Source organism: Balaenoptera physalus (genome assembly GCF_965194825.1).
Source record: "Balaenoptera physalus genome assembly, chromosome: 1".
Classification (NCBI taxonomy): Eukaryota; Metazoa; Chordata; class Mammalia; order Artiodactyla; family Balaenopteridae; genus Balaenoptera; species Balaenoptera physalus.
Window position 1 is genome coordinate 97,243,558 of NC_138882.1, and position 27,759 is coordinate 97,271,316.

The window sequence follows — 27,759 nt, forward strand, 5'->3', positions numbered from 1 at the left end:
CTTGATGCCTTTATCAGTGAGATATTTGAAACGTTAGTTCTTGGAGTTATGTGATTAGAGTCATGTTTTTCATTGTCTTTAACAATAAAATCTACATAGCAGCTGTGTGCTCTCTTAGGTCACTTATAAAATGGTGTCATTATAAAGGATAACTTTCTTTAAAAATGTGTTTTGTATTGGCTGCTGGGTATAGAAAGGTCATTGATGTTTGTATTTTAATCATATATCCTGTAAGCTTGCTAAACTCTTGTTATTTCCAATAGTTTATTGGTAGATTTTTTGTCAAAAATTTTTGATAGACAAATCTTCTGCAAATACTGATAGTTTGGTTTCTTCATTTCCTTACTCCTTTTTCCCCCCTGTCTTACTGCTGGCTCGGACCTCCAGTATAATGTTGAAGAAAAGTGGTGATGGTAGGCATTCTTGTTTTGTAGTTCTGTTTTGGTTGTGTTGTTGTTTTCTGTGAGAAACAATACATTTTAGCTAGTTTGTAAATATGCCCTTAAGTCAGAAGTTTGATCAGACTTGCTCATAAATCTCATCGTTCATGTGTGTTTGCTCTAGATGACCATCTAAAAATTTAAAACAGAGCAAACTTGCTACATATATGTGGATAATATCCTAGATACATGAAGAATCCTGTAAACACTTATAATCAGGGTATTTGCAGCCTCTTCTGCCTTAAAATAATTAGATTATGGTCTTGCATACTTTAGTTAAAACCCATCCAATATGTCCTAGGTATATAGAAAATGTACAGTCAATACTATATGTATTCCATTACACAAACCTGTGACTCTGAAATAAAGATAGAAAGTAATATTCCTTACCACTGTCTTCTGTTTTATCTGTTTATTTTCTGGGGTGGCATCCTGTCATGTTGGTAATGTCATATGCAGGTGTGGATGTGAGGGCTGGGCTTCTCCTCTATATGACTAAGCCGTTTGTTCTCTCCTAGGTCCTATCAGCAGTATCCTGGTGAATAAATATGGCAGTCGTCCAGTTATGATTGTTGGCGGCTGCTTGTCAGGCTGTGGCTTGATTGCGGCTTCTTTCTGTACCACTGTGCAGGAACTTTACTTGTGTGTCGGAGTCATTGCAGGTGAGTTGCTACTAATGTATTTTCAAGCATTAATTTTTGTGTGGACTATTTATAGCATTAATTTGCCAATTCTTTTGAAAAATGAAAGTTCTTTGTTAGAAAAATTACTAGGTCACTATTTTTTAGAGCTGTTGATATGTTAATTTAAAAAAAGCAAGTCTTTAAAGAAAGTTCTGGCACTTAATGGGTGATTATTTTTTTTTTTTTTTTTTTAATTTTATTTATTTATTTATGGCTGTGTTGGGTCTTCGTTTCTGTGCGAGGGCTTTCTCCAGTTGCGGCAAGCGGGGACCACTCTTCATTGCGGTGCGCGGGCCTCTCACTATCGCGGCCTCTCTGGTTGCGGAGCACAGGCTCCAGAAGCGCAGGCTCAGTAATCGTGGCTCACGGGCTCAGTTGCTCCGCGGCATGTGGGATCTTCCCAGACCAGGGCTCGAACCCGTGTCCCCTGCATTGGCAGGCAGATTCTCAACCACTGCGCCACCAGGGAAGCCCTGATTATTTTTATTGAATGAATAAATTGAAAGAGCTTCTTTCCTTTCGTCCTTTCTTTCTTCCCTCCCTCCCTCTCTTTCTTTCTTTTCTTTTCTTTCTTTTTTTGTCTTAAGAAAGAAGGTAGTGGTGATAGGTAAAAAGTTGTTGAAAGGGAGGTCATTAGCTATTCCCACTCATTTCCCATTCTACCCAAGAAGGAATTGGCTCAAATTAGAGAAAGAGAGAATGTCAGATATAAAGCAGTTTCTGATAGAAAAGACAGATACATTTTCAAGGGATAAAGGGCATGCATGAGGAAACCCCCCTTTCTAATAACTAAATTAAGAAAATAAAATTGCTGAATATAAATACAATCGACACCCATAGCTCTACATTTCAGAGAAGACTACCATTAATATTTTGATGCCATATCAACTCATTTTTCTATGCACACATAGAATTTTTAGAACAAAAAGGGATGAGATTAGTGAAGTCAAACAGAGAAAGACAAATATCATATGATATCACTCATATGTGGAATCTAATTTTTTAAAATGATACAAATGAACTTATTTACTAAACAGAAACAGACTTACAGATATCGAAAACAAACTTATGGTTACCAAAGGGGAAAAGTGGGGGTGGTATAAATCAGGAGCTTGGGATGAACATACACACACTACTATATATAAGATAGATAACCAACGAGTACCTACTTATAGCACAGGGAACTCTATACTCAATATTCTGTGATAACCTATAAAAGAAAAGAATCTAAAGGAGAATGAATGTATGTATATGTATGACTGAATCACTTTGCTGTATACCTGAAACTAACACAGCACTGTAAATCAACTATACTCCAATAAAGTTAAAAAATTTTTTTAAAGGGATGAGATTATGTATAATGTTTGTAACCAATTTTTTCACTTAATAATACATCATGTATTATACATAGTTTCTCCATCTCAGTAAATATACTTTAGCAGCGATTATTTTTTCATGGGATAGATGGATATACCATAATTTATTTCACCATCCTCTAATTGAAGGACATTTAGATTGTTTATATTTTCACTCTTAATAAACAGTATTTGCATGATAGTGCTTCTGTATGCATCTTTGTGAAAATGATGATTTCCTTTGGATAAATTTGTAGAAGAGCAATTACTGGGGAAAAAGGGTTTTGATACCATTGGCCAAATACTCTTTTGGAACTGTTATAATAATTTACAGTCCCACCTGCAGGACCTGAGATAATGCCAATAATGGGTATTATCTTTTTGGATCTATACTTTTACTACATTAATTAAATTTTTAAACATTTAACTATTTTAACTCATCTGGATTATTTGAATAACATAAGGAAGGAATAGAACTTTATTTGTTCCCATGTGATTATTCAGCCTGTTCATTATTTCCTTTATTAATTCACTCAACAAATATTTATTGAGTCCCTAACTATATGCCAGGCACTGGTCCAAGCTCTGTGGGGAGAGCCAACATGACAGGCAAGATTCCCACTGTTTAGTGGAGGGAAGCAGACAATAAGCAGACCAACAAATAAATGAATAAATAAGAAAAATATTGGGTAGTAATAACTGCTTTGCAAAGACTTAAAACAGAATGTTGATAGAGAAGGATTGAACTGTCCCTAAAGGGAAGGCTTCTCAGAGGTGGTGATTTTAAGTTGAGATCTGAATGAAAACTAGGAGAAGGCTTTGTGAAAATCTAGAAGAACAGTTACACGTAGCACAAGTAAGAATAGACTGAGATGAGGGCAGGGAGGTAGGTTAGGGCCAAATCATGGGACCTCTTAATCCAGAGTGAAAAGTTATAGATGGGCAGTCATTAGAGAGATTGAAATGGGCAAGCATCCTAACCTGGTTTACCTAGTAGGGAAGCAAGATTCGGAGACCATTTAAGGGGTTACTGGGATAGTTACTGTCCCAGCCCCATTAGCTGGAAAATCCATTCTTTCCCTATTAATTCAAATGTATCTTTTGGTTCTGTTTCTGGACTTTCTGCCCACTTTTAGTAATCAGTTTTTCTAATTTTGAATAAGTACCACACTATTCTAATTACCATAGCTGTACAATATAGTTATAGATCTGTTAGGGTAGGCCCACCAATTATTTATCCTTTTCCAATATTTCTAATGCATTTGTTCTTCGGGTGTATTTTAGAGTCATTTTACCTCATTTGAAAAATAAAACACATTGAAATTTTCATAGAAATTTCATTAAATTAATGGATTTACTAAGGTAGTGTTAGCATCTTGACAATGTTGTGTTTTACTATCCAAAAACATTTTTTCTCTCTCTCCCTCCCCCTCCCTCTCTCTTGTTTCCCTTCCTTCTGCCCCTTCTCCTATCTTGCTTTCTGAATTTATAAGATTTATCCTCTCTCTTTTTGCTTTCAATTCCCTATTCCTCAGGAAAGCTAAAATTATGAAATTAGACAAAGGATCTTACATTTATTGTTCTTTTTGTTGCTAAAGGAAAAATAATTATTTTTTAAAATATACATTTTTTAGGGACTTCCTGGTGGTCCAGGGTTAAGACTCTGTACTTCCACTGCAAGGGGCCTGGGTTCGATCCCTGGTCAGGGAACTAAGATCCTGCATGCCACATGGTGCGGCCAAAAAATATATACATATATATACACATATATATACATTTTTTATATTATAAATCTAGTATTTGCTGCATAAAAAGACTTCATGTCTGTATTTATTTGATAACAGTCCACTTAATGACCTACTAGTTATAATAGCCTCTCATGATTTTGACCTCTTTCCACTTCATTTCTTTGCCTAGTTAATTAATTCCAAATATGTTTCTGACATTTATTGGAGTATGTGATTCTTTTTTCCCCTCTCGCCAGGTCTTGGGCTTGCCTTCAACTTGAATCCAGCTCTGACCATGATTGGCAAGTATTTCTACAAGAGGCGACCATTAGCAAATGGACTGGCCATGGCAGGCAGCCCTGTGTTCCTCTCCGCCCTGGCCCCCCTCAACCAGGCTCTTTTTGCTGCCTTTGGCTGGAGAGGAAGCTTCCTAATTCTTGGAGGCATCCTACTAAACTGCTGTGTGGCTGGAGCCCTGATGAGACCAATAGGGCCCAAGCCAACCACTGTAGGGAAAGAGAAGTCTAAAGAATCCCTTCAGGAAGCTGGAAAATATGATGCAAACAAGGGGGCAGGTGATGCAAATACAGAAGTTAATGGCAGAAAGCCCCCAAAGGAGAAACAATCCGTTTTTCAAACAGTTAACAAACTTCTGGACTTATCCCTATTCAAACACAGAGGCTTTCTGCTGTACCTCTCTGGGAATGTGATAATGTCTTTTGCACTGGCTACACCTTTAGTCTTTCTTAGTAATTATGCCAAGAGTCAACATCACTCTAGTGAGAAGGCTGCCTTCCTTCTTTCCATTCTGGCTTTTGTTGACATGGTAGCCAGACCTTCTATGGGATTTGTAGCCAACACAAAGTGGATAAGACCTCGAATTCAGTATTTTTTTGCTGCTTCTATTATTGCAAATGGAGTGTGTCATACGCTAGTACCCTTATCCTCTAGCTATGTAGGGTTCTGTCTTTATGCGGGATTCCTTGGATTTGCTTTTGGGTGGTTTGGCGCCGTATTGTTTGAAACACTGATGGACCTCGTTGGATCCCAGAGGTTCTCCAGTGCTGTGGGATTGGTGACCATTGTGGAATGCTGTCCTATTCTCCTGGGGCCACCGATTTTAGGTATAGTATGTCTCCTTATTTCTATGGTTCTATTAACATAAAACAGACAGAGAAGATTAGGAAGGTGATAGAAAGCAGAAATCAGTGAGCTGCTTGATAGTCTTTCTTCGCTTCTGTACCCTCAGTGCTGGCACAATGCTTGGTACAGCGTAATTGCCCAAATACTTAGTAGAACTGAATTAAAGTGAATCATCAAGCTGAAAGAGGAATAAAAAACTATTACACACCTAAGTATGTATAATAATTTTTCCTGATAAAAAACCTAACATGTTTATTGTAGAAAAATATATAACCACCTTTAACATACTGTTGGTGATTTCTTTTTAATTGTGGAATTTATCTCAGCAGTAATATTTAAAATAATAACAATAGGTACCAGGTGAGGGCTCACAGTATACCAGGGACTGTCCTAGTTGTTTGCTATATTCTGTCATATATTACAAGTCTGTGATGCAGGACAATTATTGTTCCCGCTTTATAAATAAATAAATAGAGGCTTCTAAAAGTGAAATAATTTGCCCAAGATCACGCAGCTAGTAAGTGACCATAAAACTTGATGTATTATTCTCTTAAGAGTGCTAAATGGTGAATGGATAGAGAAGATGTGGCACATATATACAATGGAATATTACTCAGCCATAAAAAGAAATGAAATTGAGTTATTTTTAGTGAGGTGGATGGACCTAGAGTCTCCTACAGAGTGAAGTAAGTCAGAAAGAGAAAAACAAATACTGTATGCTAATGCATATATATGGAATCTAAAAAAAAAAAAATGGTTCTGAAGAACCTAGGGGCAGGACAGGAATAAAGACACAGACGTAGAGAATGGACTTGAGGACACAGGGAGGCGGAAGGGTAAGTTGGGACGAAGTGAGAGAGTAGCATTGACATATATACACTATCAAATGTAAAATAGATAGCTAGTGGGAAGCAGCTGCATAGTACAGGGAGATCAGCTTGGTGCTTTGCGACCACCTAGAGGGGTGGGATAGGGACGGTGGGAGGGAGATGCAAGAGGGAGGGGATATAGGGATATACGTATGCATATAGCTGATTCACTTTGTTATACAGCAGAAACTAACACAACACTGTAAAGCAATTATACTCCAATAAAGATGTTAAAAAATGCTAAATGGTTTACATTTTAAAATTATTATTAATACAAAATACAACAATAATTTGGACTTCTGGATGTGACTCATGCTTTTGAGATTATGCACTATAAAGTAACGAAGGATACATAACAGAAGATCACTACTGACCTGTCCACCCTCTCTCCTCCCTATATACACCCAAGGAGAGTCCAAATCCTGTCCGTTTTCGCTTCCTAAATCTCTTTCTAATCTGCCTGTTTTCTCTCCATCACAACTACCACTCTTATCCAAATCTCCTATCTTCTATCAGTAGCCTTCTAACTTTACCCATATCCACTCTAGCTGTTCTTCGTCTCTTAGAACATTCCAGTTGCTTCCCACGTTCTCAGGGTGAAGATCAAATTCCCTGTTGTGGCCTACTAGGTCCTGCGTGGCCTGGCCCACCTGTGTCTCCAGCCTCATTTCCCACCACTCAGTTCGCTCTCTGTGCTTCTCCTCTCACACCCTGTGCTTCCTCCTACCACCTGCCTTTGCACTGGCTGTTGTCTGCCCTGAGCCTTTTCCCATCTCCCTTCTCCTTGATAATTCCTATCCTCCTATAAGTCTTGGCTAAGTTTACACTTTAAGAAAAGCCTTCCTGGGCTTCCCTGGTGGCGCAGTGGTTACGAATCCGCCTTCCAATGCAGGGGACAGGTTTGGGCCCTGGTCCGGGAAGATCCCACGTGCCACGGAGCAACTAAGCCTGTGTGTCACAACTACTGAGCCCGCGTGCCGCAACTAATGAAGCCCACACGCCTAGAGCTCGTGCTCCGCAACAAGAGAAGCCACCGCAATGAGAAGCCCAAGCACTGCAGGCAAGAGTAGCCCCCACTCGCCGCAACAGGAGAAAGCCCGCGCACAGCAACAAAGACCCAACACAGCCAAAAATAAATTTTTTTTTTAATTTTAAAAAATGAAAAAAGAAAAGTCTTTCTGACCCTACTTGCTGGTCTAAAACCCCTATTTTCTGCCTTCAAACCTTCCTTGTAGCACTTGTCACAGTCTGTGTAGTTATTGGATTAACATTTCTCTTCTCCACTGAACTGTGGACGTTACCTCCTTTGCTCACCCTTAACTCAGGACCTAGCAGACCCAGGGCCGTGTGTATATTTAGAGAATCAGTAAGTATTGCTGAATGCGTGATGCCCTGCATTGGAAAACCATATGGAGTCATATTTGAATTGGTTATTATGTCCTTTATATGGGTAGTATTTTCCAAAGTTTATTTCTTTTATTTATTTATTTGGCTGCATTGGGTCTTAGTTGCGGCATGCGGGATCTTCATTGTGGTGCTTGGGCGCCCTAGTTGTGTGGCATGGGCTCCAGAGCACGTGGGCTCAGTGGTTGCAGCACGCGAGCCCTCTAGTTGTGGCTCGCGGGCTCTAGAGCGCAGGCTCAGTAGTTGTGGCGAGCACACGTAGTTGCCCTGCGGCATGTGGGATCTTAGTCCCCTCACCAGGGATCGAACCCGCATCCCCTGCATTGGAAGGTGGATTCTTAACCACTGGACCACCAGGGAAGTCCCTCCAAAGTTTATTTCTTAATACTAGTTTGAGATACTAATAAATTTTATTATTACAAGGATTTCATGGCCAAAAAAAGATTGGGAACACCAAAGTAAATAAGTTTCTTTACCTCATAAATAAGTTTCTTTACCTCATAAAGCCTTTAATAGAAAAGACTATGTGTCATTTCCAAACTTACTTGACTTTGGAAACATTAGGGAGTATCCTGTAGAACAGAAGTTATGGTGCAGACCTCAGAGTCAGACTTGCTGGGTTGAAAGCCAACCTGTTTCATTTACAAGCTTTGTGACCTTAGACGAGTTACTTAAGGTTTCTGTACTTTGGTTTTTCTGTTATACAATGGGAATGATGATAGAACCTTCCTGTTGTGAGGATTAAGCACTTAGAATGGTGGAAAGGTGTTGCTGTTAGTTAATGTTAGCAGAGGATGAGTGTTCACAGGAACGCCCTTTGGGAAATGCTGATGTCAGAGAAAGTTCATTGGCCTGGGAGACTGGAATTAGCGCTATGGCCTTGGGCAAGACTACTAAACCTCTTTTGAGCAACAAATTTTTCCATTGACTATTGAGAGGATTGACTCTAGGTGATCTCTAGGACTTCCCCAATTCAAATTTGCCAAGATTTAATTATTTTCAAGTTGCTAAAGATAACAGAATACACAGGGCCATCCAAAATCAGTTGACATCATAAACAAAAGATCAAATAATTTTGAGCAGTTTCTATTTAGACTAATTTGTCATTTATGGGCTCTTTGAGTGGATCCTTAAGCTTTATTTGGGAAAGGGTATAATTGTTTACCCACATAACTTTTTTTTTTTTTTTTTTTTGGACATCCTTAGGTCGTCTCAGTGACATATACGGAGACTACAAATACACATACTGGGCATGTGGCATAATCCTTATTGTCGCAGGCATCTATCTCTGCATTGGCATGGGCATCCATTATCAACTTGAGGCAAAAGAACAGAAGGCAGAGGCGAAGCAGAAAAAGGAAAGTAAAGAGATGGAACCAGAAGAAGTTATTAAAGCTGCGGAATCTCCAGAACTGAAAGGCACAGAAGGAGAACCCAAAGAGGAGAAACTTTCAGGCTGAAGTCAGGGATAAACAGAAGCTTTGGACCAAAGATACTGAAAACTTCTACTGAATCGTGTTCTACTCTTGGTGCTCACAGTGGACAGTGGACATTTGTGTGGAAGTCATACCAGGTGTTCATTGATAGAATTTTTATTTCCTTCCTTTACAACAGTCATCATAGATATGTCACGTCCTTTAGGGGCAGGGGATTTGCAAAAGGTGACAGAAGGAAATAGCTTTTATTTGAAGTCATATTTTTTAAGGTATACCTTAAATACTGTACAAATCCCTTTTATAAGAGTAAAGTTTAATGAATTTTGACACAGGTATTTTGTCAAATAACTACCACACTAATATAGAATATTTCAAACAGCCAAAATAATTCCCTTCTGCTCTTTTGCGGTTAATCCCCTCCCCTTAGCTATAGCCCCTGGCAGCCACTGATCTGATTTCTGTCCCCTATAGTTTTGTCTTTTCCAGAATGGAATAAATGGAATCACATAGTATGTAACTATGGCACAATAGTATATATATGGTCTTTATCCTCAGTTCCTGGTATACAGCTCCTAGAAGCCTTGGCATCTCTGGAGTGATAAGAGTATCTTTTGCGTGCTAATTAGGTGACTGGTGGCTGGAGACCCCTTTCTTAACTTCAGGATAGGGGCTAATCTCCAGAAAGGCCAAAGCATGATTAGAGGGTTGGAACTTTCAGCCCCATCCTTTGACCTCTGAGAAGGTGAGAGGGGCTGGAAGTTGGGTTCAACTATTAATTTCCAATGATATAATCCATCATGCCTATGTAATAAAACCCCCTAAACTACAGAGAGCTTCCTGGCTGGTGAATACTTTGAGGTACTGGGAGAGTAGTGTGCCCAGAGAGGGCATGGAATCTCCCTACCGCTCCTCCCCACCATATTTTACCCTATGCATCTCTTCCAGCTGGCTGTTCTGAATTGTATCCTTTATAATAAATCAGTGAACGTAAGCAAAGTGTTCCCTGAGTTCTGTGATCCATTCTAGCAAATTATCAAACTTGATGAAGGAGTCATGGGAACTCCCAATTTATAGCTGGTCGGTCACAAGTACAGGTGGCAACCTGGGACTTGAGACTGGAATCTGAAGTGAGGGCAGTCTTGTGAGACTGAGCCTTTAAATCTGTGGAATCTGACACTAACTCTGGGTACTTTATGTCAGAATTGAATTGAATTGTAGGACACCCAGTTGGTGTCTGGAGAGTTGGCGAAATGGTTGTTGGTGTGGAAATAACCCACACATTTGGTGTCAGAAGTGTGAGTAAAAGCAGTTGGGAGTAGCCTTTTGTGTCTGGCTTCTTTCACAATAGCATAATGTTTTATGGTTCATCCAGGTTGTTGTATTTTTCCGTAGTTCATTGCTTTTTATTGCTGAGCAGTATTTCTTTGTATAGAGGTACCATAATTTGTATATCCATCCACCAGTTGGACATTTGAGCTTTGTTCTAAGTAAAGATGCTATAAACATTCACATAGAGATCTGTGCAGACATATGCTTTCATTTCTCTTGGGTAAATGCCTAGGATTGGAATTGCTGGGTCATATGGCAAGTGCATGTTTAACTTTGTAAGAAACTATCAAACTATTGTCTCAGTGGCTATACCATTTGGTAATCCCACTAGCGATGTATGAAAATTCTAGCTGTTCTACATCCTTGTCAGCACTTGGCATTGCCGATCTTTTTAACTTTCCCGCTCTAGTTGGTATGTAGTGTGTGACATTTCCCTGAACATTAAAGATGTTGACCATTTTTCCATGTGCTGTCCTCCGTATATTTTTAGAGAAGGTTTTTTTTGGGGGGGGGAGGTTGTGCTGCGTGGCATGTGGGATCTTAGTTCCCTGACCAGGGATTGAACCCGTGTCCCCTGCAGTAGAAGTGTGGAGTCCTAACCATTGGACTGCCAGGGAATTCCCGAGAAGGTTTATGTTTTAATCCTGACATTTAACAGTCTTAAAAATATTTAGGTGCCTTGAGGTTTTGTCTTTCAAACTCTTTAGGTGACTTTTCCTGGCATATCTGACAGTGAAATGAACAATATATTTGAACATCCTTAAATGTGTGGCAGTGTATTTAAATAGATGGTTATGAAGTCTAATAGCACGGAAAGATCCTTCTGTTATAAGCATGATACAATGTTACATGAAAAAAGCAGAACACAAACTAGATAAGTATATATAATATACTCTCAGGGAAAAAAAGAGGAAAGAGATAAACACAAAATTCCAACCATACTTGTGTTGGAATGGTGACTTTTTCCCTATATTCATTTTCCTTAACGTGAATGTGATTGTTATATTTTCACTAATAACAGAGGAAAAATGAATAGATTTGAAATAGAAGAGTTCTGACAAGAGGCACTTATCTCCTTAGAAAATAAAGCTAATGATTATTATAAGCCATTATCTATTTGTTTATCTTTAAGAGTTGCATTCTGGTGAAAGGGAGGCGAGTGTGACATGGAAGTTAAGAGCACAGAGCACGAATAGCCTCAAGGCATGATTTTGCTTGTCCTGGACAAAGCTGTGGAGGGTGGAGTCCACAGGCCACCTGAGTCAACCATCATTGCTTCCCTCCTGGAGACAGTGCTCTTGGGGACAGCTTTCCTGTGGTTCCCCTTCCAGTCGTCATTCAGCTGCAAATGCATGTTTGACTCAGGAAGCCAGAGCTTTCTGCACTTACCCACATCACAGCGTTATGCTTTTGAACATTATCTTACTGAGATCAGCATTGGAAAAAAGTACAGTGAGGGACTTCCCTGGTGGTCCAGTGGGTAAGACTCCGTGCTCCCAATGCAGGGGACCCGGGTTCGATCCCTGGTTGGGGAACTAGATCCCGCATGCATGCCACAACTAAGAGTCCGCACACCACAACGAAGATCCCGCATGCCGCAACTAAGACCCGGCACAGCCTAAATAAATAAATTTTTTTTTTTTTAAAGAAAAGGGTACAATGATGTCACAAAAAGACAGGGTGATGTGGACCAAAGGAGGAAGTCTACCTTTCCATACATTCACTCAACAGATATTATTGACATTTACCCTAAGTGGCAATTCTAAGCAGGGTTCTAGGCATTGAAGATTCATTCTGTGTTCCACAGATCTCACTTTCTGGTAGGGGAAGGCAGACAGTTAACAGTAAGTTGTAAGGAAAACAGCAGTTTTCAGAATAGAGCAATGGTTAAAAGATCAGCCTTCATTTATTCATTCATCTAAGCAGTGATTTTTTTTGAGTATCATCTATGTGCCTGACTATTTGCTGGATAGAGGGGATAACAGTGAACAAAATCCAGTTCCTGGAACCCACAGCTTCTAGTCTAGTGGGGAAGACTGCACAGTAAGTGCTGTGATGAGACAGCACGTGAAAAGGTACCTAACTCTACCTTGGGAGGGCCTAGAAAGCCTAAAAGTATATCAACTCTGAGTCTCATAACAGGAGCATAATATAATTGTTGTGAGGATTAAAGTGCCCAGCATATGGTTTTAGTCATTTTAATAATGAAATTGGAATCCACTCACACCGAGCAGTGCAGTGAGGGAAGCGTCAGTGTGTTTCATCATTAACCAGAACAACAATGAAAAAGAACTGCTGATAACACTTACATAGTTTATGGTTTACGTAGCCCTTCTACGTGCAGTTTATCATCCAATCCACACAAAACCCCAGGGAGGTAGCTATAATTAAAAACAATGCATGTGATATCCTGGATTGGGTCCTGGAACTACAAAAGGACGTTAATGGAAAAACTGGTCTGTAGTTAATAGGATTGTCCAGTGTTAACTTCTTAGTTATGACCAATGTTCCATGATTATGAAAGAAACTAACATCAGAGGAAGCAAAATATGTATAACTAAATCACTTTGCTGTGTACCTGAAACTAACACAACATTGTGAATCAACTATACTCCATAAAATAAAACATTTAAAAAAAAATAAGTTAATTAAATTTAAAAAAAAATCAGAGGAAGCTAGGTGAAGAGCATATAGAAACTCTCTGTACCAACTTCTCTGTAAATTTAAAATTTCAATGAAAAGTGAAAAAACCAAAAACCAAAAAATTCACAACACAACCCCTCCATCCTAGCAGGTCATCTACTGTCAGAAGAGCATGGCAGCTCAGCGGCTAGAGCTGAAGGTGGGGCTGGATGGAAACTCTGGAAACAAACACTAGAATGGAAGAGGCGAGTCCTGTGTAATCCCGGAGGGTAAATAATGGCCAAAGCAATCACTCAGGTCCTACACCAAAAAGAGCAAGATGATTCCTGGTCCCCAATGAATTCACAATCTGATTTACAGTCCTTTTCTTTGGCACTGGAATTCATAATGTGATTTCTTCACTTGTGGATTTCCTTTCCTACCATGCTTTACCATTTCAAGAATTAAAAGAGCTTGCATTGCTGAGCTCTTGCCCGCTGGGTTGCAGGAGGAGGTGGCCAGCAGCCATTAAGAAGCCAGAAGGGGAAGTGGGCTGGGACTAAGTCCCTCGGTAGGCTGACAATCTATAAATGTGTAATCAAGAGATGTTCACCCTGGGGTGTTTTTCTCTTTTTGCTGTGCTTCATTCTCTGTACCCTCCCACCCCCCTTAAAAAAAAAAAAGGAAGAAAAGCACCTGACTGCTTTTCTGACTATAATTCTGAATACTTTTCAAATCTGAGGCTGTACAGACATTTTAAAAAATTTTATAAGTATTTCTTTATTCATCTTATATGTAATATCTGAAGGCCAACCACATGCCCAACACTGTATAGAGCCTTGGGAATATACAATAGTGACTAACATGGGGATGTTTCCTTGGAGAGTTTATAGTCTAGAGGGTGAGAAAGACATTAAACAGAGTACATAATCTGTAATTAAATTTAAGGAAAGACCAGGGTTAGACACTATGCTGCTTCTTACCACCTGATGATTATATTTGATCTGTTACTATGTCACTTTGTGAAACACCTGGATAAAGTCAGTAAATTCTAATACTTTTCAGTCTATCAAAACAGTTTTTACCTAAAGTAGCTTTTAAAAATCCTGCTCACCCATAAACAAAACAAAAAGACATCCTATGGACTGGGAGAAAATATTTGCAAACAATGCAACCAACAAGGGCTTAATTTCCAAAACATACAAACAGCTCATACAACTCAATAACAAAAAAACAACCCAATCAAAAAATGGGCAGAAGGACTTCCCTGGTGGCACAGTGGTTAAGAATCCGCCTGCCAATGCAGGGGACACGGGTCCAAGCCCTGGTCCGGGAAGATCCCACATGCCGCGGAGCAACTAAGCCCATGCGCCACAACTACTGAGCCTGCGCTCTAGAGCCTGTGAGCCACAACTACTGAGCCACGTGCCACAACTACTGAAGACCATGCTCCTAGAGGCCGGGCTTCACAACAAGAGAAGCCACTGCAATGAGAAGCCCAAGCACCACAACAAAGAGTAGCCCCCGCTCGCTGCAACTAGAGAAAGCCTGCGCGCAGCAACAAAAACCCAAGGCAGCCAAAATTAAATAATTAATTAATTTTTAAAAAATGGGCAGAAGACCTGAATAAACATTTCTTTTTCTTTTTTGGCTGCCTTTGGTCTTCGTTGCTGTGCGTGGGCTTTCTTTAGTTGCGGTGAGCGGGGGCTACTCTTCGTTGCGGTGCGCTGGCTTCTCATTGCGGTGGCTTCTCTTGTTGTGGAGCATGGGCTCTAGGAACACAGGCTTCAGTAATTGTGGCTTGCAGGCTCTAGAGCACAGGCTCAGTAGCTGTGGTGCACGGGCTTAGTTGCTCTGCGGCATGTGGGATCTTCCCGGACCAGGGCTCGAACCCATGTCCCCTGCATTGGCAGGCAGATTCTTAACCACTGTGCCACCAGGGGAGCCCCTGAACACACATTTCTCCAAAGAAGATATACAGATGGCCAATAGGCACGTGAAAAAATGCTCAACATTTCTAATCATCAGGGAAATGCAAATAAAAACTACTATGAGGGCTTCCCTGGTGGCGCAGTGGTTGAGAGTCTGCCTGCCGGTGCAGGGGACACGGGTTCGAGCCCTGGTCTGGGAAGATCCCACATGCCGTGGAGCGGCTGGGCCCGTGAGCCACAACTGCTGAGCCTGCGTGTCTGGAGTCTGTGCTCCGCAACAAGAGAGGCCGCGATAGTGAGAGGCCCGCGCACCGCGATGAAGAGTGGCCCCCACTTGCCGCAACTGGGGAAAGCCCTTGCACAGAAGCGAAGACCCAGCACAGCCATAAATAAATAAATAAATAACACTTTAAAAAAAAAAAAAAAAAAACTACTATGAGATATCACCTCACAGCTCTTGGAATGGCCATCATCAAAAAGTCTACAAATAATGTGTTGGAGAGGGTATGGAGAAAAGGGAACACTCCTACACTGTTGGTGGGAGTGTAAATTGGTGCAGCCACTATGGAAAATAGTATGGAGGTTCCTTAAAAAACTAAAAATAGAGCTGCCATATGATCCAGCAATCCCACTCCTGGGTATATATCTGGAAAAGATGAAAACTCTAATTCGAAAAGATACACGCACCCCAATGTTCTTAGCAGCTCTATTTACAATAGCCAAGACGTGGAAGCAACCTAGGTGTCCATCAACAGATGAATGGATAAAGAAAATGTGGCATATATATATATATATATATATATATATATATATATATATATATATATATATAAAATAAAAAAGGAATATTACTCAGCTGTAAAAAAAGAATGAAATAATGCCGTTTGCAGCAACGTGGATGGACCTAGAGATTATCATACTAAGTGAAGTCAGAGAGAGAAAAACAAATAATACATGATATCACTTATATGTGGAATCTAGAATAATGATACAAATGAACTTATTTACAAAACAGAAATAGACTCACAGACATAGAAAACATATTTATGGTTACCAAAGGGGAAGGGGGGAGGGATAAATTACAAGTATAAGGTTAACAGACAGAGACTACCATATATACAGTGGATAAAAAACAAGGATTTACTGTATAGCACAGGGAACTATATTCAATATCTTATCATAACCTATAATGGAAAAGAATCAAAACAAATATATACCCAAATCATGTTACTGTATACCTGAAACTCATACAATATTGTAAATCAACTGTACCTCAACTAAAAAAAGAAAAAGAAATAAATAAAAATTCTGATCGCTTGGACACACCCAAGACCAGATAAGTCAGATTAGGGTGGAACCAAGCGTCAATGATTTTTTTTTTAAATTGATGTACAGTTAATTTACAATATATTGGTTTCAGGTGTACAACGTAGTGATTCACAATTTTAAAAGGTTATACTCCATTTATAGTTATTTAAAAATATTGGCTATATTCCCCGTGCTGTACAATAGATCCCTGTAGCTTATCTATTTTTTACATAGTGGTTTGTACCTATTAATCCCCTGAGGCTGTAGAGTCATTTAGTAACAACCACTGCCTCAGTCCTAGAACCAGGTAAATTCTAAGCATTATCCACTTCCTCAGATGCTGAGGATAAGCACAAGCCAAGGAAGACTTGGACCTGCTGGGCTAGTTTTCTGAGCTGGAAGCTCTGGAGAACTCTTAGCCTCTCCCACATGGAAGGAATCCCTCCTGCTTACTTCTCATCACTTACCAACACCCAAAAGTTGTTGTGCTTCAGTGTCTCCCCTCTCCACCTCCTCCTCACCTGTTTTCCCTGCTACAGCCTTGGGTCAGGCCCTCACACACTCATCAGAATTCCTGAAATACCCTCCAAAGGACCCCCCCTGCCTGGGGTCTTACTCCTCACTTCCAATCCACCCTCAACACTGCTACTGTCAAAGTATAACCATGACGAGGTTAAAACATGCCCATCATACACATATATAAGGAGCATGTGGCAAAGATTAGTTTAACTCCTTAACGAAGGAACTAGCAGAATAGTAAATCCAGTTCAAAGGAAAATTCAAGAAACAATATAGTCGATGAAAAAAGGAATGCCGGAATGATTGCAAACTTAGAGATAACAATACAACTAACTAACCTTTGCTCTTTCACACATTTACATTCCTCAGCCACTGCCTTCATTCCCAGGTCTCTTTATCTGAGGCCTCGGTTGAGGTTCTCCTCAGGCACTTCTGCCCAGGCCTCCTTGCGGGCAGGGGAGGGGGGAGGGGAAAACCAGTCCTCAGTGCCCAGGTCTTTCCCCAGCTCACCCTTCCCCAACACCAGAGTCCATCAAACTGCTGGAACCTTTTGTTGGGCGCTCCCTCAATAGTGAGATGACCCCACATCTGTGCTCACCCACCTGAGCTTCAGGAAAATGGAACAGGGAGAGCTGCTGCTTCCTCAGTTTTAGCTTCTTGTTTACACCATCACAGCAATTGGTTACAGGCTTACCTCTTCCATTTAGGGCTGGTTGCTTTAACTGGCTACTCTGACACCTGACAGTTCTGTTGCTCCTGTCTCAGCTGAGCTCCTGCCAGGGTTATATATTTTTACTGCACGAGGGATCATTTGCATCTCTGCAAGGCAAAAACTGTGAGTGAACACAGAGCATCCCAGAGCCTGGGCCCTAAACAATAGGAAATAGATAGCAAAGGTTTATTCTCCTGATACTACTCAGTCATAAAAAAGAGTGAAATAATGCTATCTGCAGCAACATGGTTGGACCTAGAGATTGTCAGACTAAGTGAAGTAAGTCAAAAAGAGAAAGACAAATACCATATGATATTGCTTATATGTGGAATCTAAAATATGACACAAATGAACCTATCTACAAAACAGAAACAGACTCACAGACATAGAGAACAGACTTGTGGTTGCCAAAAGGGGAAGGGGCGTGGGGAAGGGATGGATTAGGAGTTTGGGATTAGGAGATGCAAACTACTATATACAGAATGGACAAACAAGGTCCTACTGTACAGCACAGGGAACTATATTCAATATCCTGTGATAAACCATAATGGAAAAGAGTATGAAAAAGATGCATGTATATGTATAACTGAATCACTTTGCTGTACAGCAGAAATTAACACAGTGTTGTAAATCAACTATACTTCATTAAAAAAAAATGTTTTTTTAAAGAAGGTTTATTCTCCTGGATTCTAGAACCTAGAGAATTAATAATCTGTAGGTAGGTCCACTGGTCAAGGATCCATCCAAGGAGGACTTTGAAAGGACACATAATCATCCTTTGCCCTATTTCTAAGTTTTAGATGATTTTGTGTAACACTGCCAAAATGAGGTACTATTGCAACCTTGACACTTAACTGCTTGTTCAGCCTGTTGGCACTGCCCGGACAGTAGCCAAGCTCACAGCTGCTCCAGCTCCCTCCAAGTCCGGGGCCACCTACCTGTGCAGCTCCAGGCCAAATGGCACCAGCAGCTTCTGCTGCAGGTCACCTGGGTCGTCAAGGCTGGAGGCAGTAAGGGAGAGACATGGGTTCTGGTTTGTTCTTATGGGGCTTGTTGACCTTGTTCTCCCCAACCTCACCTCCAGTTTTTCTTCCCAAATCCTGTCCCTGCAGGTATACAGCAATTTCAGGCCCAAGCCAGATGCAGGGACCACAACCTTCCACGGAATCCTTCACCGGTTCCCACAATTACGTAAGGTGTAATTCTTATCATAAATTGCTTATTTCATATCATTCTTAGTGATTCTGTTCTCTGCACAATCCTGACTGATACACTCCCCAAATTTTCTCAATGGCCCTTTTTGGGTTCTGATGTCTCTTCATGGCTAGAGTGCAATAGTTATTAAGAGAATAAACCTTGATGTTAAATTCCAGCTCAGACCCTCCCCAGCTGTGACTCCCCAGGCACGGCATTTAACTTCTCTAAGCCTCAGTTTCTACATCTGTAAAATGGGAATAACAGCAGAATTCCATTAGAAGGTTGCTATGAGGATTAAACAAGGCAATGGCAGTAAAATCCTTCCTGACCTAGAGTAAACACTCAGTATTCACTATGATCATTACCTCTATCATAAACAACACTTATCACTGTGACTTGCTTTTCTGAACCACCATCGTCATACACACCAGAGTGTGAACTTCTTGAGACAGTGAGCAAAAAGACATCCCTTTTGATTGGAGGGCTGAGGAAGCTTCCTGGAAGAGATGGCATGTCAGCTGGGCCCTAAATTGTTGGATGGGGGTAGGTAGGTAGGGGAAGGATGGCATCTCTCTTAGAAAGGAAAAACCAGAGATAGGTGTGTAGAGACCAGCAGTAGAACCAACAAGGCTTTGAAATTGTACAAATTATCTTAATTGAGCAACCACGTATTAACAGGCTATGAATCAGGCCCTGGGCTGGGCTAGGAAGATAGAATGTTGAATAAGAAACTTTCTGTCTGAACTTCCCTGGTGGCACAGTGGTTAAGAATTTGCCTGCCAATGCAGGGGACATGGGTTCGATCCCTGGTCCGGGAAGATCCCACATGCTGCGGAGCAACTAAGCCTGTGTGCTACAACTACTGAGCCTGTGCTCTAGAGCCCGTGAGCCACAACTACTGAGCCCACGTGCCACAACTACTGAAGCCCGCATTCCTAGAGGCCGTGCTCTGCAACAAGAGAAGCCACAGCAATAAGAAGCCCACGCACCACAACGAAGAGTAGCCCCTGCTCACCGCAACTAGAGAAAAGCCCACGCGCAGCAACGAAGACCTAACGCAGCCTAAATAAATAAATAATTTTTGTAAAAAAGGAAGAAGGCTCCTGCTTACTTTAAAAAAAAAAAAAAAACCCTTTCTGTCTGTTGGGGGCAATAAAAGGGTATCAGTACTTATAACACAATGTGATGAGAACCCCAAAAGTCAGGAGCTGAACTCCAAGGACTCAAAAGTGAATCAAGGGCAGAGTGTTTCCCAAGCCCAGGTCTGATGAGGGCAGAGGGCAGAGGACATCCCTCTGGGCCTATGGGCTGCCTTGGAGAAATGAATGAAGAGACATCTGTGTTCTACGCCCACCCCACTCCCCAACCTTCTCCCTCCCTCTCTCCCCTTTGGGTGAACATGGGTTAGTATCGAGTAGGAAGTGAATGTCCCTATTCCTTGAACCCAATTCTCTGGGTCTGATTATAGAAGAGGCAACCAGAGGCTGGGGTAGTACATCTAAAATTATTGAGAAGAAAATGTATTATCTGCCTAAAGAAATGTGTCAAAAGAGAACACAAGGAAGCACAGTAAAATGTGTTCCACCTGGAATGTAAGCTCCATGAGGCAGGGACTTTGAGTATCTGAAGATTCCATCTCTGGTATGCAGTCAAGGATGTGGTATGTGGTAGCATTCAAGTATGTGCTGAAGGTATAAAATAATGAATAAATGAATGAGTGAATGAAGACTCAAGAGACGGATCTCCCCTGGGTGGGGACTGGCACACAAGCTGCCCTGCTCAGTGCTCTCAGAGGTAGCCAAGGACCTGTGTTCTTTTAAACACTTGAAGCATCAACCAACTCCTTTGGCTTTACTTTTCTCCCCACCCGTAGCACGTGCCTCACCTCCCCCACCCATAGTTCTATCAGCCAAAGGGAGCAAAAATGCTCAGCACGCAGGAAGGACATTCCAGTCCAGATGACAGATACCCTCCGGCCAGAACTCCCCACTAGGCAACCTGGCGTGTGGCCTCAGGTGAGTGAATGATCATGTGTCTGTCAGGTGCTCAGGCTCCATTCAACCCTGGGGAACTGACAAGAACAAACCACTACAAGTTCACCGAGGTGGTGCCGCCCAAGACGGCCTCCGGGCCTGGTGACACCTCCACCTCACCATCTCCCTAATTTGATTTTGCACTGGTCACTTAAGTGTTTCTCCAGACACTGCTGATGGGCTCCATCCCTGGGAAGTGACGCGGTGCCCAGACGGCTTGGCTCTCAGCAGCCTCCCTGCCCCACACATCCCACAGCCCCAGCCTCAGGGTCAGTCCCCAAGAACCTGAGCCGCTTGTGCGTCTCAGGAAGGAACAGACACCTTGGGGACCTGCTCAGGACCTGCCATGGGTGTCAGCCCAGCCCACCGCCTAAAAGCTCACCGGGCCTCCTCCCACATCCGGCAACACCAACACATATTCACCAGGCAAGATGGTGCAGTGGGCTCGGGGCTCAGAAAGACCTGGGTTTGGAGCCTGGCCCTACCACCCACTGGCTGTGTGGCTCTGGGAAGATCACTTTGCTTCTCTGTGCCTCGGTTTCCCCATCTGTAAAATAAGGATAACAACAGTTGTATCAGCCAGAGTTTAGCACAGGAAACAGGAACCACTCAAGGTATTTTGAGCAGAGAGTGACTTGATACCGGGGGTTAGGTGCTAATGGGATGGCTGGATGGGGGAGGGGAGGGGGTAAGGCTGAGTCTCCAGAGGGTCTGCTCCCTCGTCCTCGGCAGGAGAGGAAGGTGAGCATCTGGAGGTTGCCCTGGCACTCCTGAATTCAGGATACAAGTGTATCCTGGGGATCCAAGGAGCAGGCAGGGCCTCCACTGCTGCTGCCGGGGGTAGGGACCACACACTGGACAGCACTGCAGGAGAAGATGCACATCTGTATGACCCTGTTTGCCAGAAGGGAGCAGCCAAAGCATTAGGAAGGTGGCCTCTGGCTCCCTTCCACCTTCCAAATCCCATGTGAGGGTCTCAGCGTTGCATCACAGGATGCTTCACCCCCACCCCAACCTCCCCAAAAGGCCTCTCCCCCACCCGCGCTTCCCTCCTTTCCTGCCACCCCCAGGCTGGATGTGGCGGTGTGGGGTGCCCTCGTGTGGTCGAGAGCGGCCCTGCAGCCCCGCCGCCAGGATCCCAGGCTGCCCTCCTTCTCCTCCTCCTGCACCCGCGCTGCCCTCCTGCCGGAACCCCGGGCCCCGCTGTCCCACGGACGTCATGGCTGTGCCACTGCCCACGCCCACTACTCCAACTGGCCTGCCTCCAAGCTACATTCCCTCCTTCTTTTACCTCTGAATGTTTTCTCACTTATATTTTAAAATTCAATGTTCTATTCATATCAAAGAGTATGTATTAGTTATCTAACCCTATGTAACCTATTACCCTAAAATGTAGCAACTTAAAATAGCAAACATTTATTACCTCACACAGTTTCCGATGGTCAGAAATCCAGGAGCAGCTTAGCTGGGTGGCGCTGACTCAGGGTCTCTCATGCAGGTGCTGTCAAGACACTGGCTGAGACTGTGGTCATCTGAAAGCTGGGGTGGCTCCATTTTCAAGTTCACTCACACTGGCTTCCTCGAAAGCCCTTAGTTCCTTGCCTTTGGGCCTCCCCATAAAGCTGCTGGCGACATGTCAGCTGGCTTCCCCCAGAGCAAATGCTCCCAGGGAAAGAGAGCAAGAGAAACCAAAATATTAAAACCCAACCTCAGAAGTGACCTACCAGGAGTTCCCTGGCAGTCCAGTGGTTAGGACTTGGTTCTTTCACTGCTGGGGCCGGGAACTAAGATCCTGAAAGCCGTGTGGCACTAGAACAAAGTGGGAGGGAATATGAATTCCAGGAAGTGGGGATCGCTGGGGACCTTCTTAGAGGCTAGCTATCACAAAACTTTTTTTTTTCTTTCTTTTTTTTTTGGCCATGCAGTTTTCGGGATCTGAGTTCCCCGACCAGGGATTGAACCTGGGGCCATGGCAGTGAAAGCACCGAGTCCTAACCACTGGACCACCAGTGGACTCCCCCACCACCAAAATTTTTTTAATGTTAAAAACAAAATTTTAAAAAACAACAAAATATGATCAACACCCATGAACCCACCACTCACACAAGAACCAGAACATCACGTCTCCTGTCATCTACCCTCTGCCTCCCTGTGTGAGAGGCTAACCCCATTTTGAATTTTGTGTCTATCATTCCTTTGCTTTTCAAAAAGTTTTGCCACATAGGCACATATGTCTAAATGATATGTTTGTTTCATTTGCTTTTTTGATCTTTATAGAAATGATTGGCTGTAAGTAGTAAGTGGTGCTCCCTCCAAGATTCAAGCTTCTATAAAGCTCTTCTTTTCCCTTTTGTTCCCCTCCTCTGGAGGGGTAGCTGCTTCTGGCATTCTTATTTCTGGGTTGCCTCAACATTCTTTATTTATCCATTCTCCTGTGGATGGACATTTGGGTTGTTTCCACTCCTGTTTGAAAAATGATGCTATCTCTTGGGTCCATGTCTTCTGGTACATGTGTGCAAGTTTCTCCACATTTATACCTAAGCATAGGATGCTGCGTCCTAGGATATGCAAATAAGACAACGTCAAATTATTTTCCGAGATGGTTGCACCAATTTTACACTCTCACTTGCAAGTTACACAAAATCCTATTGATCCACATGTTCTCCCTCAGGTATGTGCTGTGGGGAGGTGGACCCAGCGCCTTGGGAGAGAAGAGAGGCTCCCAGGCACTGAGGCTGGCAGTGGGAGGACCCACATGCCCATGGACCCCAGCCCAACTCAGCCAGAGGAGCTTTCAGGCCCTGTGATATTGTGATTTATGATAAGAAACATATATTTGGTCTTCATACCCATCCCGTTTCTGGCACAGACCTCCTAAAACCCTTGGAATTTCCTAATTGAGGAGGGCAGACAAAGGTGTCTTTTGTTATGTTAATGAGATGACTTTTGAACAGCACCAAAGGTTGGCTGCTGGTTACCAGAGGAGCCTGCCGTGTGAATAAAGTGTTGGAACTTTCAGTCCCACCCACCGACTTCCAGGGAGGGAAGAAGGATTGGAGGTTGAATCAATTACCAACAGCCAACAATTTGATCAGTCATGAATGTGCAATGAAGCTCTATAAAAACCCAAAAGGAGGGACTTCCCTGGCAGTCCAGTGGTTAAGAATACTGGCTTCCAATGCAGGGGTCGTGGGTTCGACCCCTGGTTGGGGAACTAGGATCCCCATATGCTGTGCAGTGCAGCCAAAAAAAACAAAAAACAAAAAAACAAAGGAGAGGGTTTAGGGAGCTCCTGGGTTGGTGAACACATAGAGAGCTCAGGAGAGTGGCACTTGGAGAGGGCATGGAAGCTGCGTGCCCTTCTGCCATACCTTCCTTGCCCTATGCATCTCTTCCATCTGGCTGTTCCTGAGTCATATCCTTTCATAATAAACTGGTAATCTAGTGAGTAAAATGTTTCTCTGAGTTCTGTGAGCCTACCTAGCAAATTAATCCAACCCAAGGAGGATGTCTTTGGAACCTCCAATCTATAGCTTGTTGTCAGAAGTCCAGTTAACAACCTGGGCTAGCAGCTGGTGTCTGAAGGGCAGGAGAGTGGGGTGACGTGGGGGGAAGTCTTGTAGGAGCCCTTAAGCTGTGGAATCTGATACTGTCTCTGGGTAGATAGTGTCAGAATCGAGTTCAATTGTATGTAGGACACCCACATGGCCTCGGAGAATTGCTTATTGGTTGGGAGATACCCCACACACACACAGTCCCCCACATGCTGCAATTGGGTCCAGGAACCAATTTAGGCCCCCAGGAAGCATTCAGCTGGCCCCTCTTGAGGGAAAGCTCACTTAGATAGGGACACCTTTGCGCTCAGCTGCTCAGCTGCTCCAGGGAAAACCGTTTACACCCTCCTTGTTGTAAGGATTCCATGTTGTAAGGACTTCATGAGAATCCTAACAAAGGGTCAGCTGCACAGCAGATGCTCACTACAGCATCTTTCCTTCTTCCCCCTGCTCCCTCCCCTGCTGCAGCTACTTCTTCTGGAAAGTAGAAGTAAGTGAAAGAAACAAACTCCCAAGCAAATCACAGCGCTCTGACCTCCACCGTCACTAACACAGCATTGATTAATTGCTTACCCACAGAAAGGAAAAGTTAATTACCTACCAAGGAAATTTTAAAAAGAAAAAAGGAAACATGAGTTTAAATCTTAATTAGGGCCCCTGCATGGTGAGAATGGAAATGAGCTGATTTCCCTTGGATCTAATTGTTGGCAATTAAAGCGAAGCCCTCTGATCCCTGGGCAGCCTCCTGCTCCCACTGTCTCCCCCCAGACCTCCAGCCACACCTCCTCTCAGAAGAGGCGGAGAAGAGGAGCGTGGAGGGGAAGACCACTGCCTCCAGGACTCCGGCCATCGCCCGCAGGGAGATGATCCTGAGCAGGGGCTAGAAACACTGGGCAGAGTCCGTTGCCCCAAATCCACCATTCTTGCTTGGTTCACTGCTGCCTAAAATGTCACCACAGGAATAGTGGTAGATGCTGTGATGCCCTGTGGCCCAGGTTCCGCCCCAGGCATGCAGGACACTCCCCAGCTGCTGGGATGGCTGCCAGCAGACAGCCTCAGCTGCCGCCCTTCTGGATTGCCCAAGGTCACACCTTGGCAGGTGTGACCAGCCAGCTTACACCCAGTGACAATTAACATGGGGTCCTAAGGCCCAGCATTCTCACCTCGATTTGGGTCACCTCTGAGAGCTTTGTCAGCTCCTCTGCTCCTGGGAGGGTTGGCCGGGCAGTTGTTCAGACTGCAGTGCGGCTCACCTCCCTCTGGTCAACCCTGTTGCCAAACCCTCTTCCACAGGTGACAATCCCAAGAGAATTCCCTAATGAATGTCCTGCACACTTATCTCCAACTCAGAGTTTGCTTCTCAGGCATCCCAACTTGTGACAGAGATTTAAATTAAGCAAATTTAAATTTGAATGTAATTTTACAAATTAAGAATGTAAAATTTTACATTCTATAGAATCATAAACTAAAGGAACCTCAGAAGACATCTAGCCCAGCCTCCCTCCCAGCGCGGTGGTATGGTTAGCATCTGACCCGGCTGAGGCGGCCTTGGTGGAACACTGACCGTGACAGGGACTTGTCATCTCAGAGAGTGGCCCTTTCGGTGCCCGGACCGCCTGGACTGCTAGAAGGCTCTTCTCATTCTGGTCAGCTTCTGCCAGGCAGAGCCACAGAGCAAGGGTCTGTGTGGTGCCAGGATGGTGCCAGGCTGTGGGGAAGACAGGATGGTGCAGACCCTGCCCCAGCACCTCAGCAGTCCTGACGACGTGCACTTGTCCCACAGCTGAAGTGCTGCACTGCCCTCTGGACAGCGGAGCACAGACACACGGTAGGACAGCCACCCGATGGCCCGGACACTCCACTTCTGTAAGCAGCCTGGTCCCCAGCTGGCTCAAGTCAGACATTTCCAGGTGCTTGCTTGCTTGCTTGCTTTTTGGCTGCATTGGGTCTTCATTGCTGCGCACGGGCTTTCTCTAGTTGCGGTGAGCGGGGGCTACTCTTCGTTGCGGTGCGCGGGCTTCTCATTGCAGTGGCTTCTTCTGTTGCGGAGCACGGGCTCTAGGCGCGCGGGCTTCCACCAGGGAAGTCCCTTTCCAGATGCTTTTGATAAGCCTAGTCCCCACCTGGGGCTCCTCCAAGGGTATCCTCAGTCTGACCTGGGTCCCCCTTTCAGCAGCACAGGTCCCCCAGCTGAGGACCAATTAAGCTGAGGTTGTGTCACCTCCTATATGGCAGGAAAGGCCACTGGTCTGCTAAAGAATTGGCCAGTGCCCAGGGATTCCCTGGAGGACGTCGCTTGACTGAGCCAACCCTAGGACCCTGTTGTTGCTCTGGTCCCAGGTGCAGCTAGATGGCACTGTCCCTTCATGGTGGCACCTGCCCTGGCCTGACCAGCCAGCTCACCCAGCACACACCCACATGACTGCATGGATGCAGAGGGGTCCACACCGTTCCTGGACCCCAGCCCTAGGCCTTTATGGAGGCCATGGTCACAGCCCATTGGAGACAATGCCCACTCCTTCCTCCAGGGCTCAGAGCAATAATTGTTCATTCAACAAGTATTGGTTGAGGGGCCAAGGTGGGTGGGAGACACCCAGAAGAGGTTTTGGGGAGGAAGGAGGAGTGTGGGGTGGGCAGACCAAAGCCTTCTGCAGGTTGGGCCCCGGCAAGGTGGGGTGGGGAGGAGGGCTGGACTCTTGGTTAATCCAGGCAGGACCCACAAACAAACGCGTGCCAATGAGATGTGCAGAAGCAGGCAGGATCCTGTTCAGCTCAGCTGGACCCTCCTGAGCCCACACAGCACAGCCCTTCATCCTCTGGGTCCCGGCGCCGGAGGGCTTTCCCTTCCTGACCCCACCCCACAATGGTTCTCCCACCCTCTCCCTAGGCTCTTCCTCTGGGGCCTCTAAACAACCAGCACCTTCCAGATAGTCCACACAAAAGTTTCCCCAGGACTGATGCGGACACCCAAGCATTAACCCTCTGGGCCTTAATTCCCTGGGCAGGAGACAGGGGTGGGAGTCGGGGCAAGACAGAGCTGCAGTTAACAACTGTCTACGCATCTGTCTGCACCAGCCTGAGAGCAGAAGGGACAGAATGGCCTCCTGGGGAGCCTTCTAGCCCCAGGACTGCCATGGGCTGGCTGGGAGAAGGGTATCAGATATTCAGCAAGTGCTCGGCAGGCAGGGATAGATGGAAGAGCTCAGGCCAAGGGACGAGTTCAGGGCTGGGCTGAGAGCCGGGCCTGTTCCCGAATTAGGACCCAGGTGGAGTCCATCACCATGATCCGCAGCCAAGGGGAACGTGGAGATGGGCCTTCTCCACGGTGTTCTGGTCTCTGAACAGTGGGGAGGGTGTCAGGGACAATAAGGAAACGCTGTCTCCTAAGCCAAGGCCCAGGCCTATTGAAAGGTTTAATGTTGTCAAAGGTCTGGGGCTGGGTTGGGCAGGAGAGCTCAGTAATTCGGGGAGCAAGTGGAAGAGTGACTTGCTGATGC

The 27,759-nt window shown here is 44.0% G+C and overlaps 1 protein-coding gene across 3 annotated transcripts in view; it reads left to right on the top strand.

Moving 5' to 3' along the window:
* Positions 1–10,849, top strand: part of LOC309659507 (monocarboxylate transporter 1-like) — a 147,179-nt gene extending 136,330 nt beyond the window's left edge. For 2 of the 3 annotated variants that reach the window (XM_082459364.1, XM_082459365.1), the window contains exons 3-5: positions 959–1,102; positions 4,463–5,329; positions 8,828–10,849. In XM_082459364.1, coding sequence (XP_082315490.1) covers positions 959–1,102; positions 4,463–5,329; positions 8,828–9,081 — 1,265 coding nt within the window. In that variant the 3' untranslated portion in view covers positions 9,082–10,849. Of the gene's footprint in view, positions 1–387; positions 414–958; positions 1,103–4,462; positions 5,330–8,827 lie in introns of all 3 variants that reach the window. The other variant, XM_082459366.1, reaches the window with a different exon arrangement.
* The last annotated feature ends 16,910 nt before the right edge of the window (positions 10,850–27,759 follow it).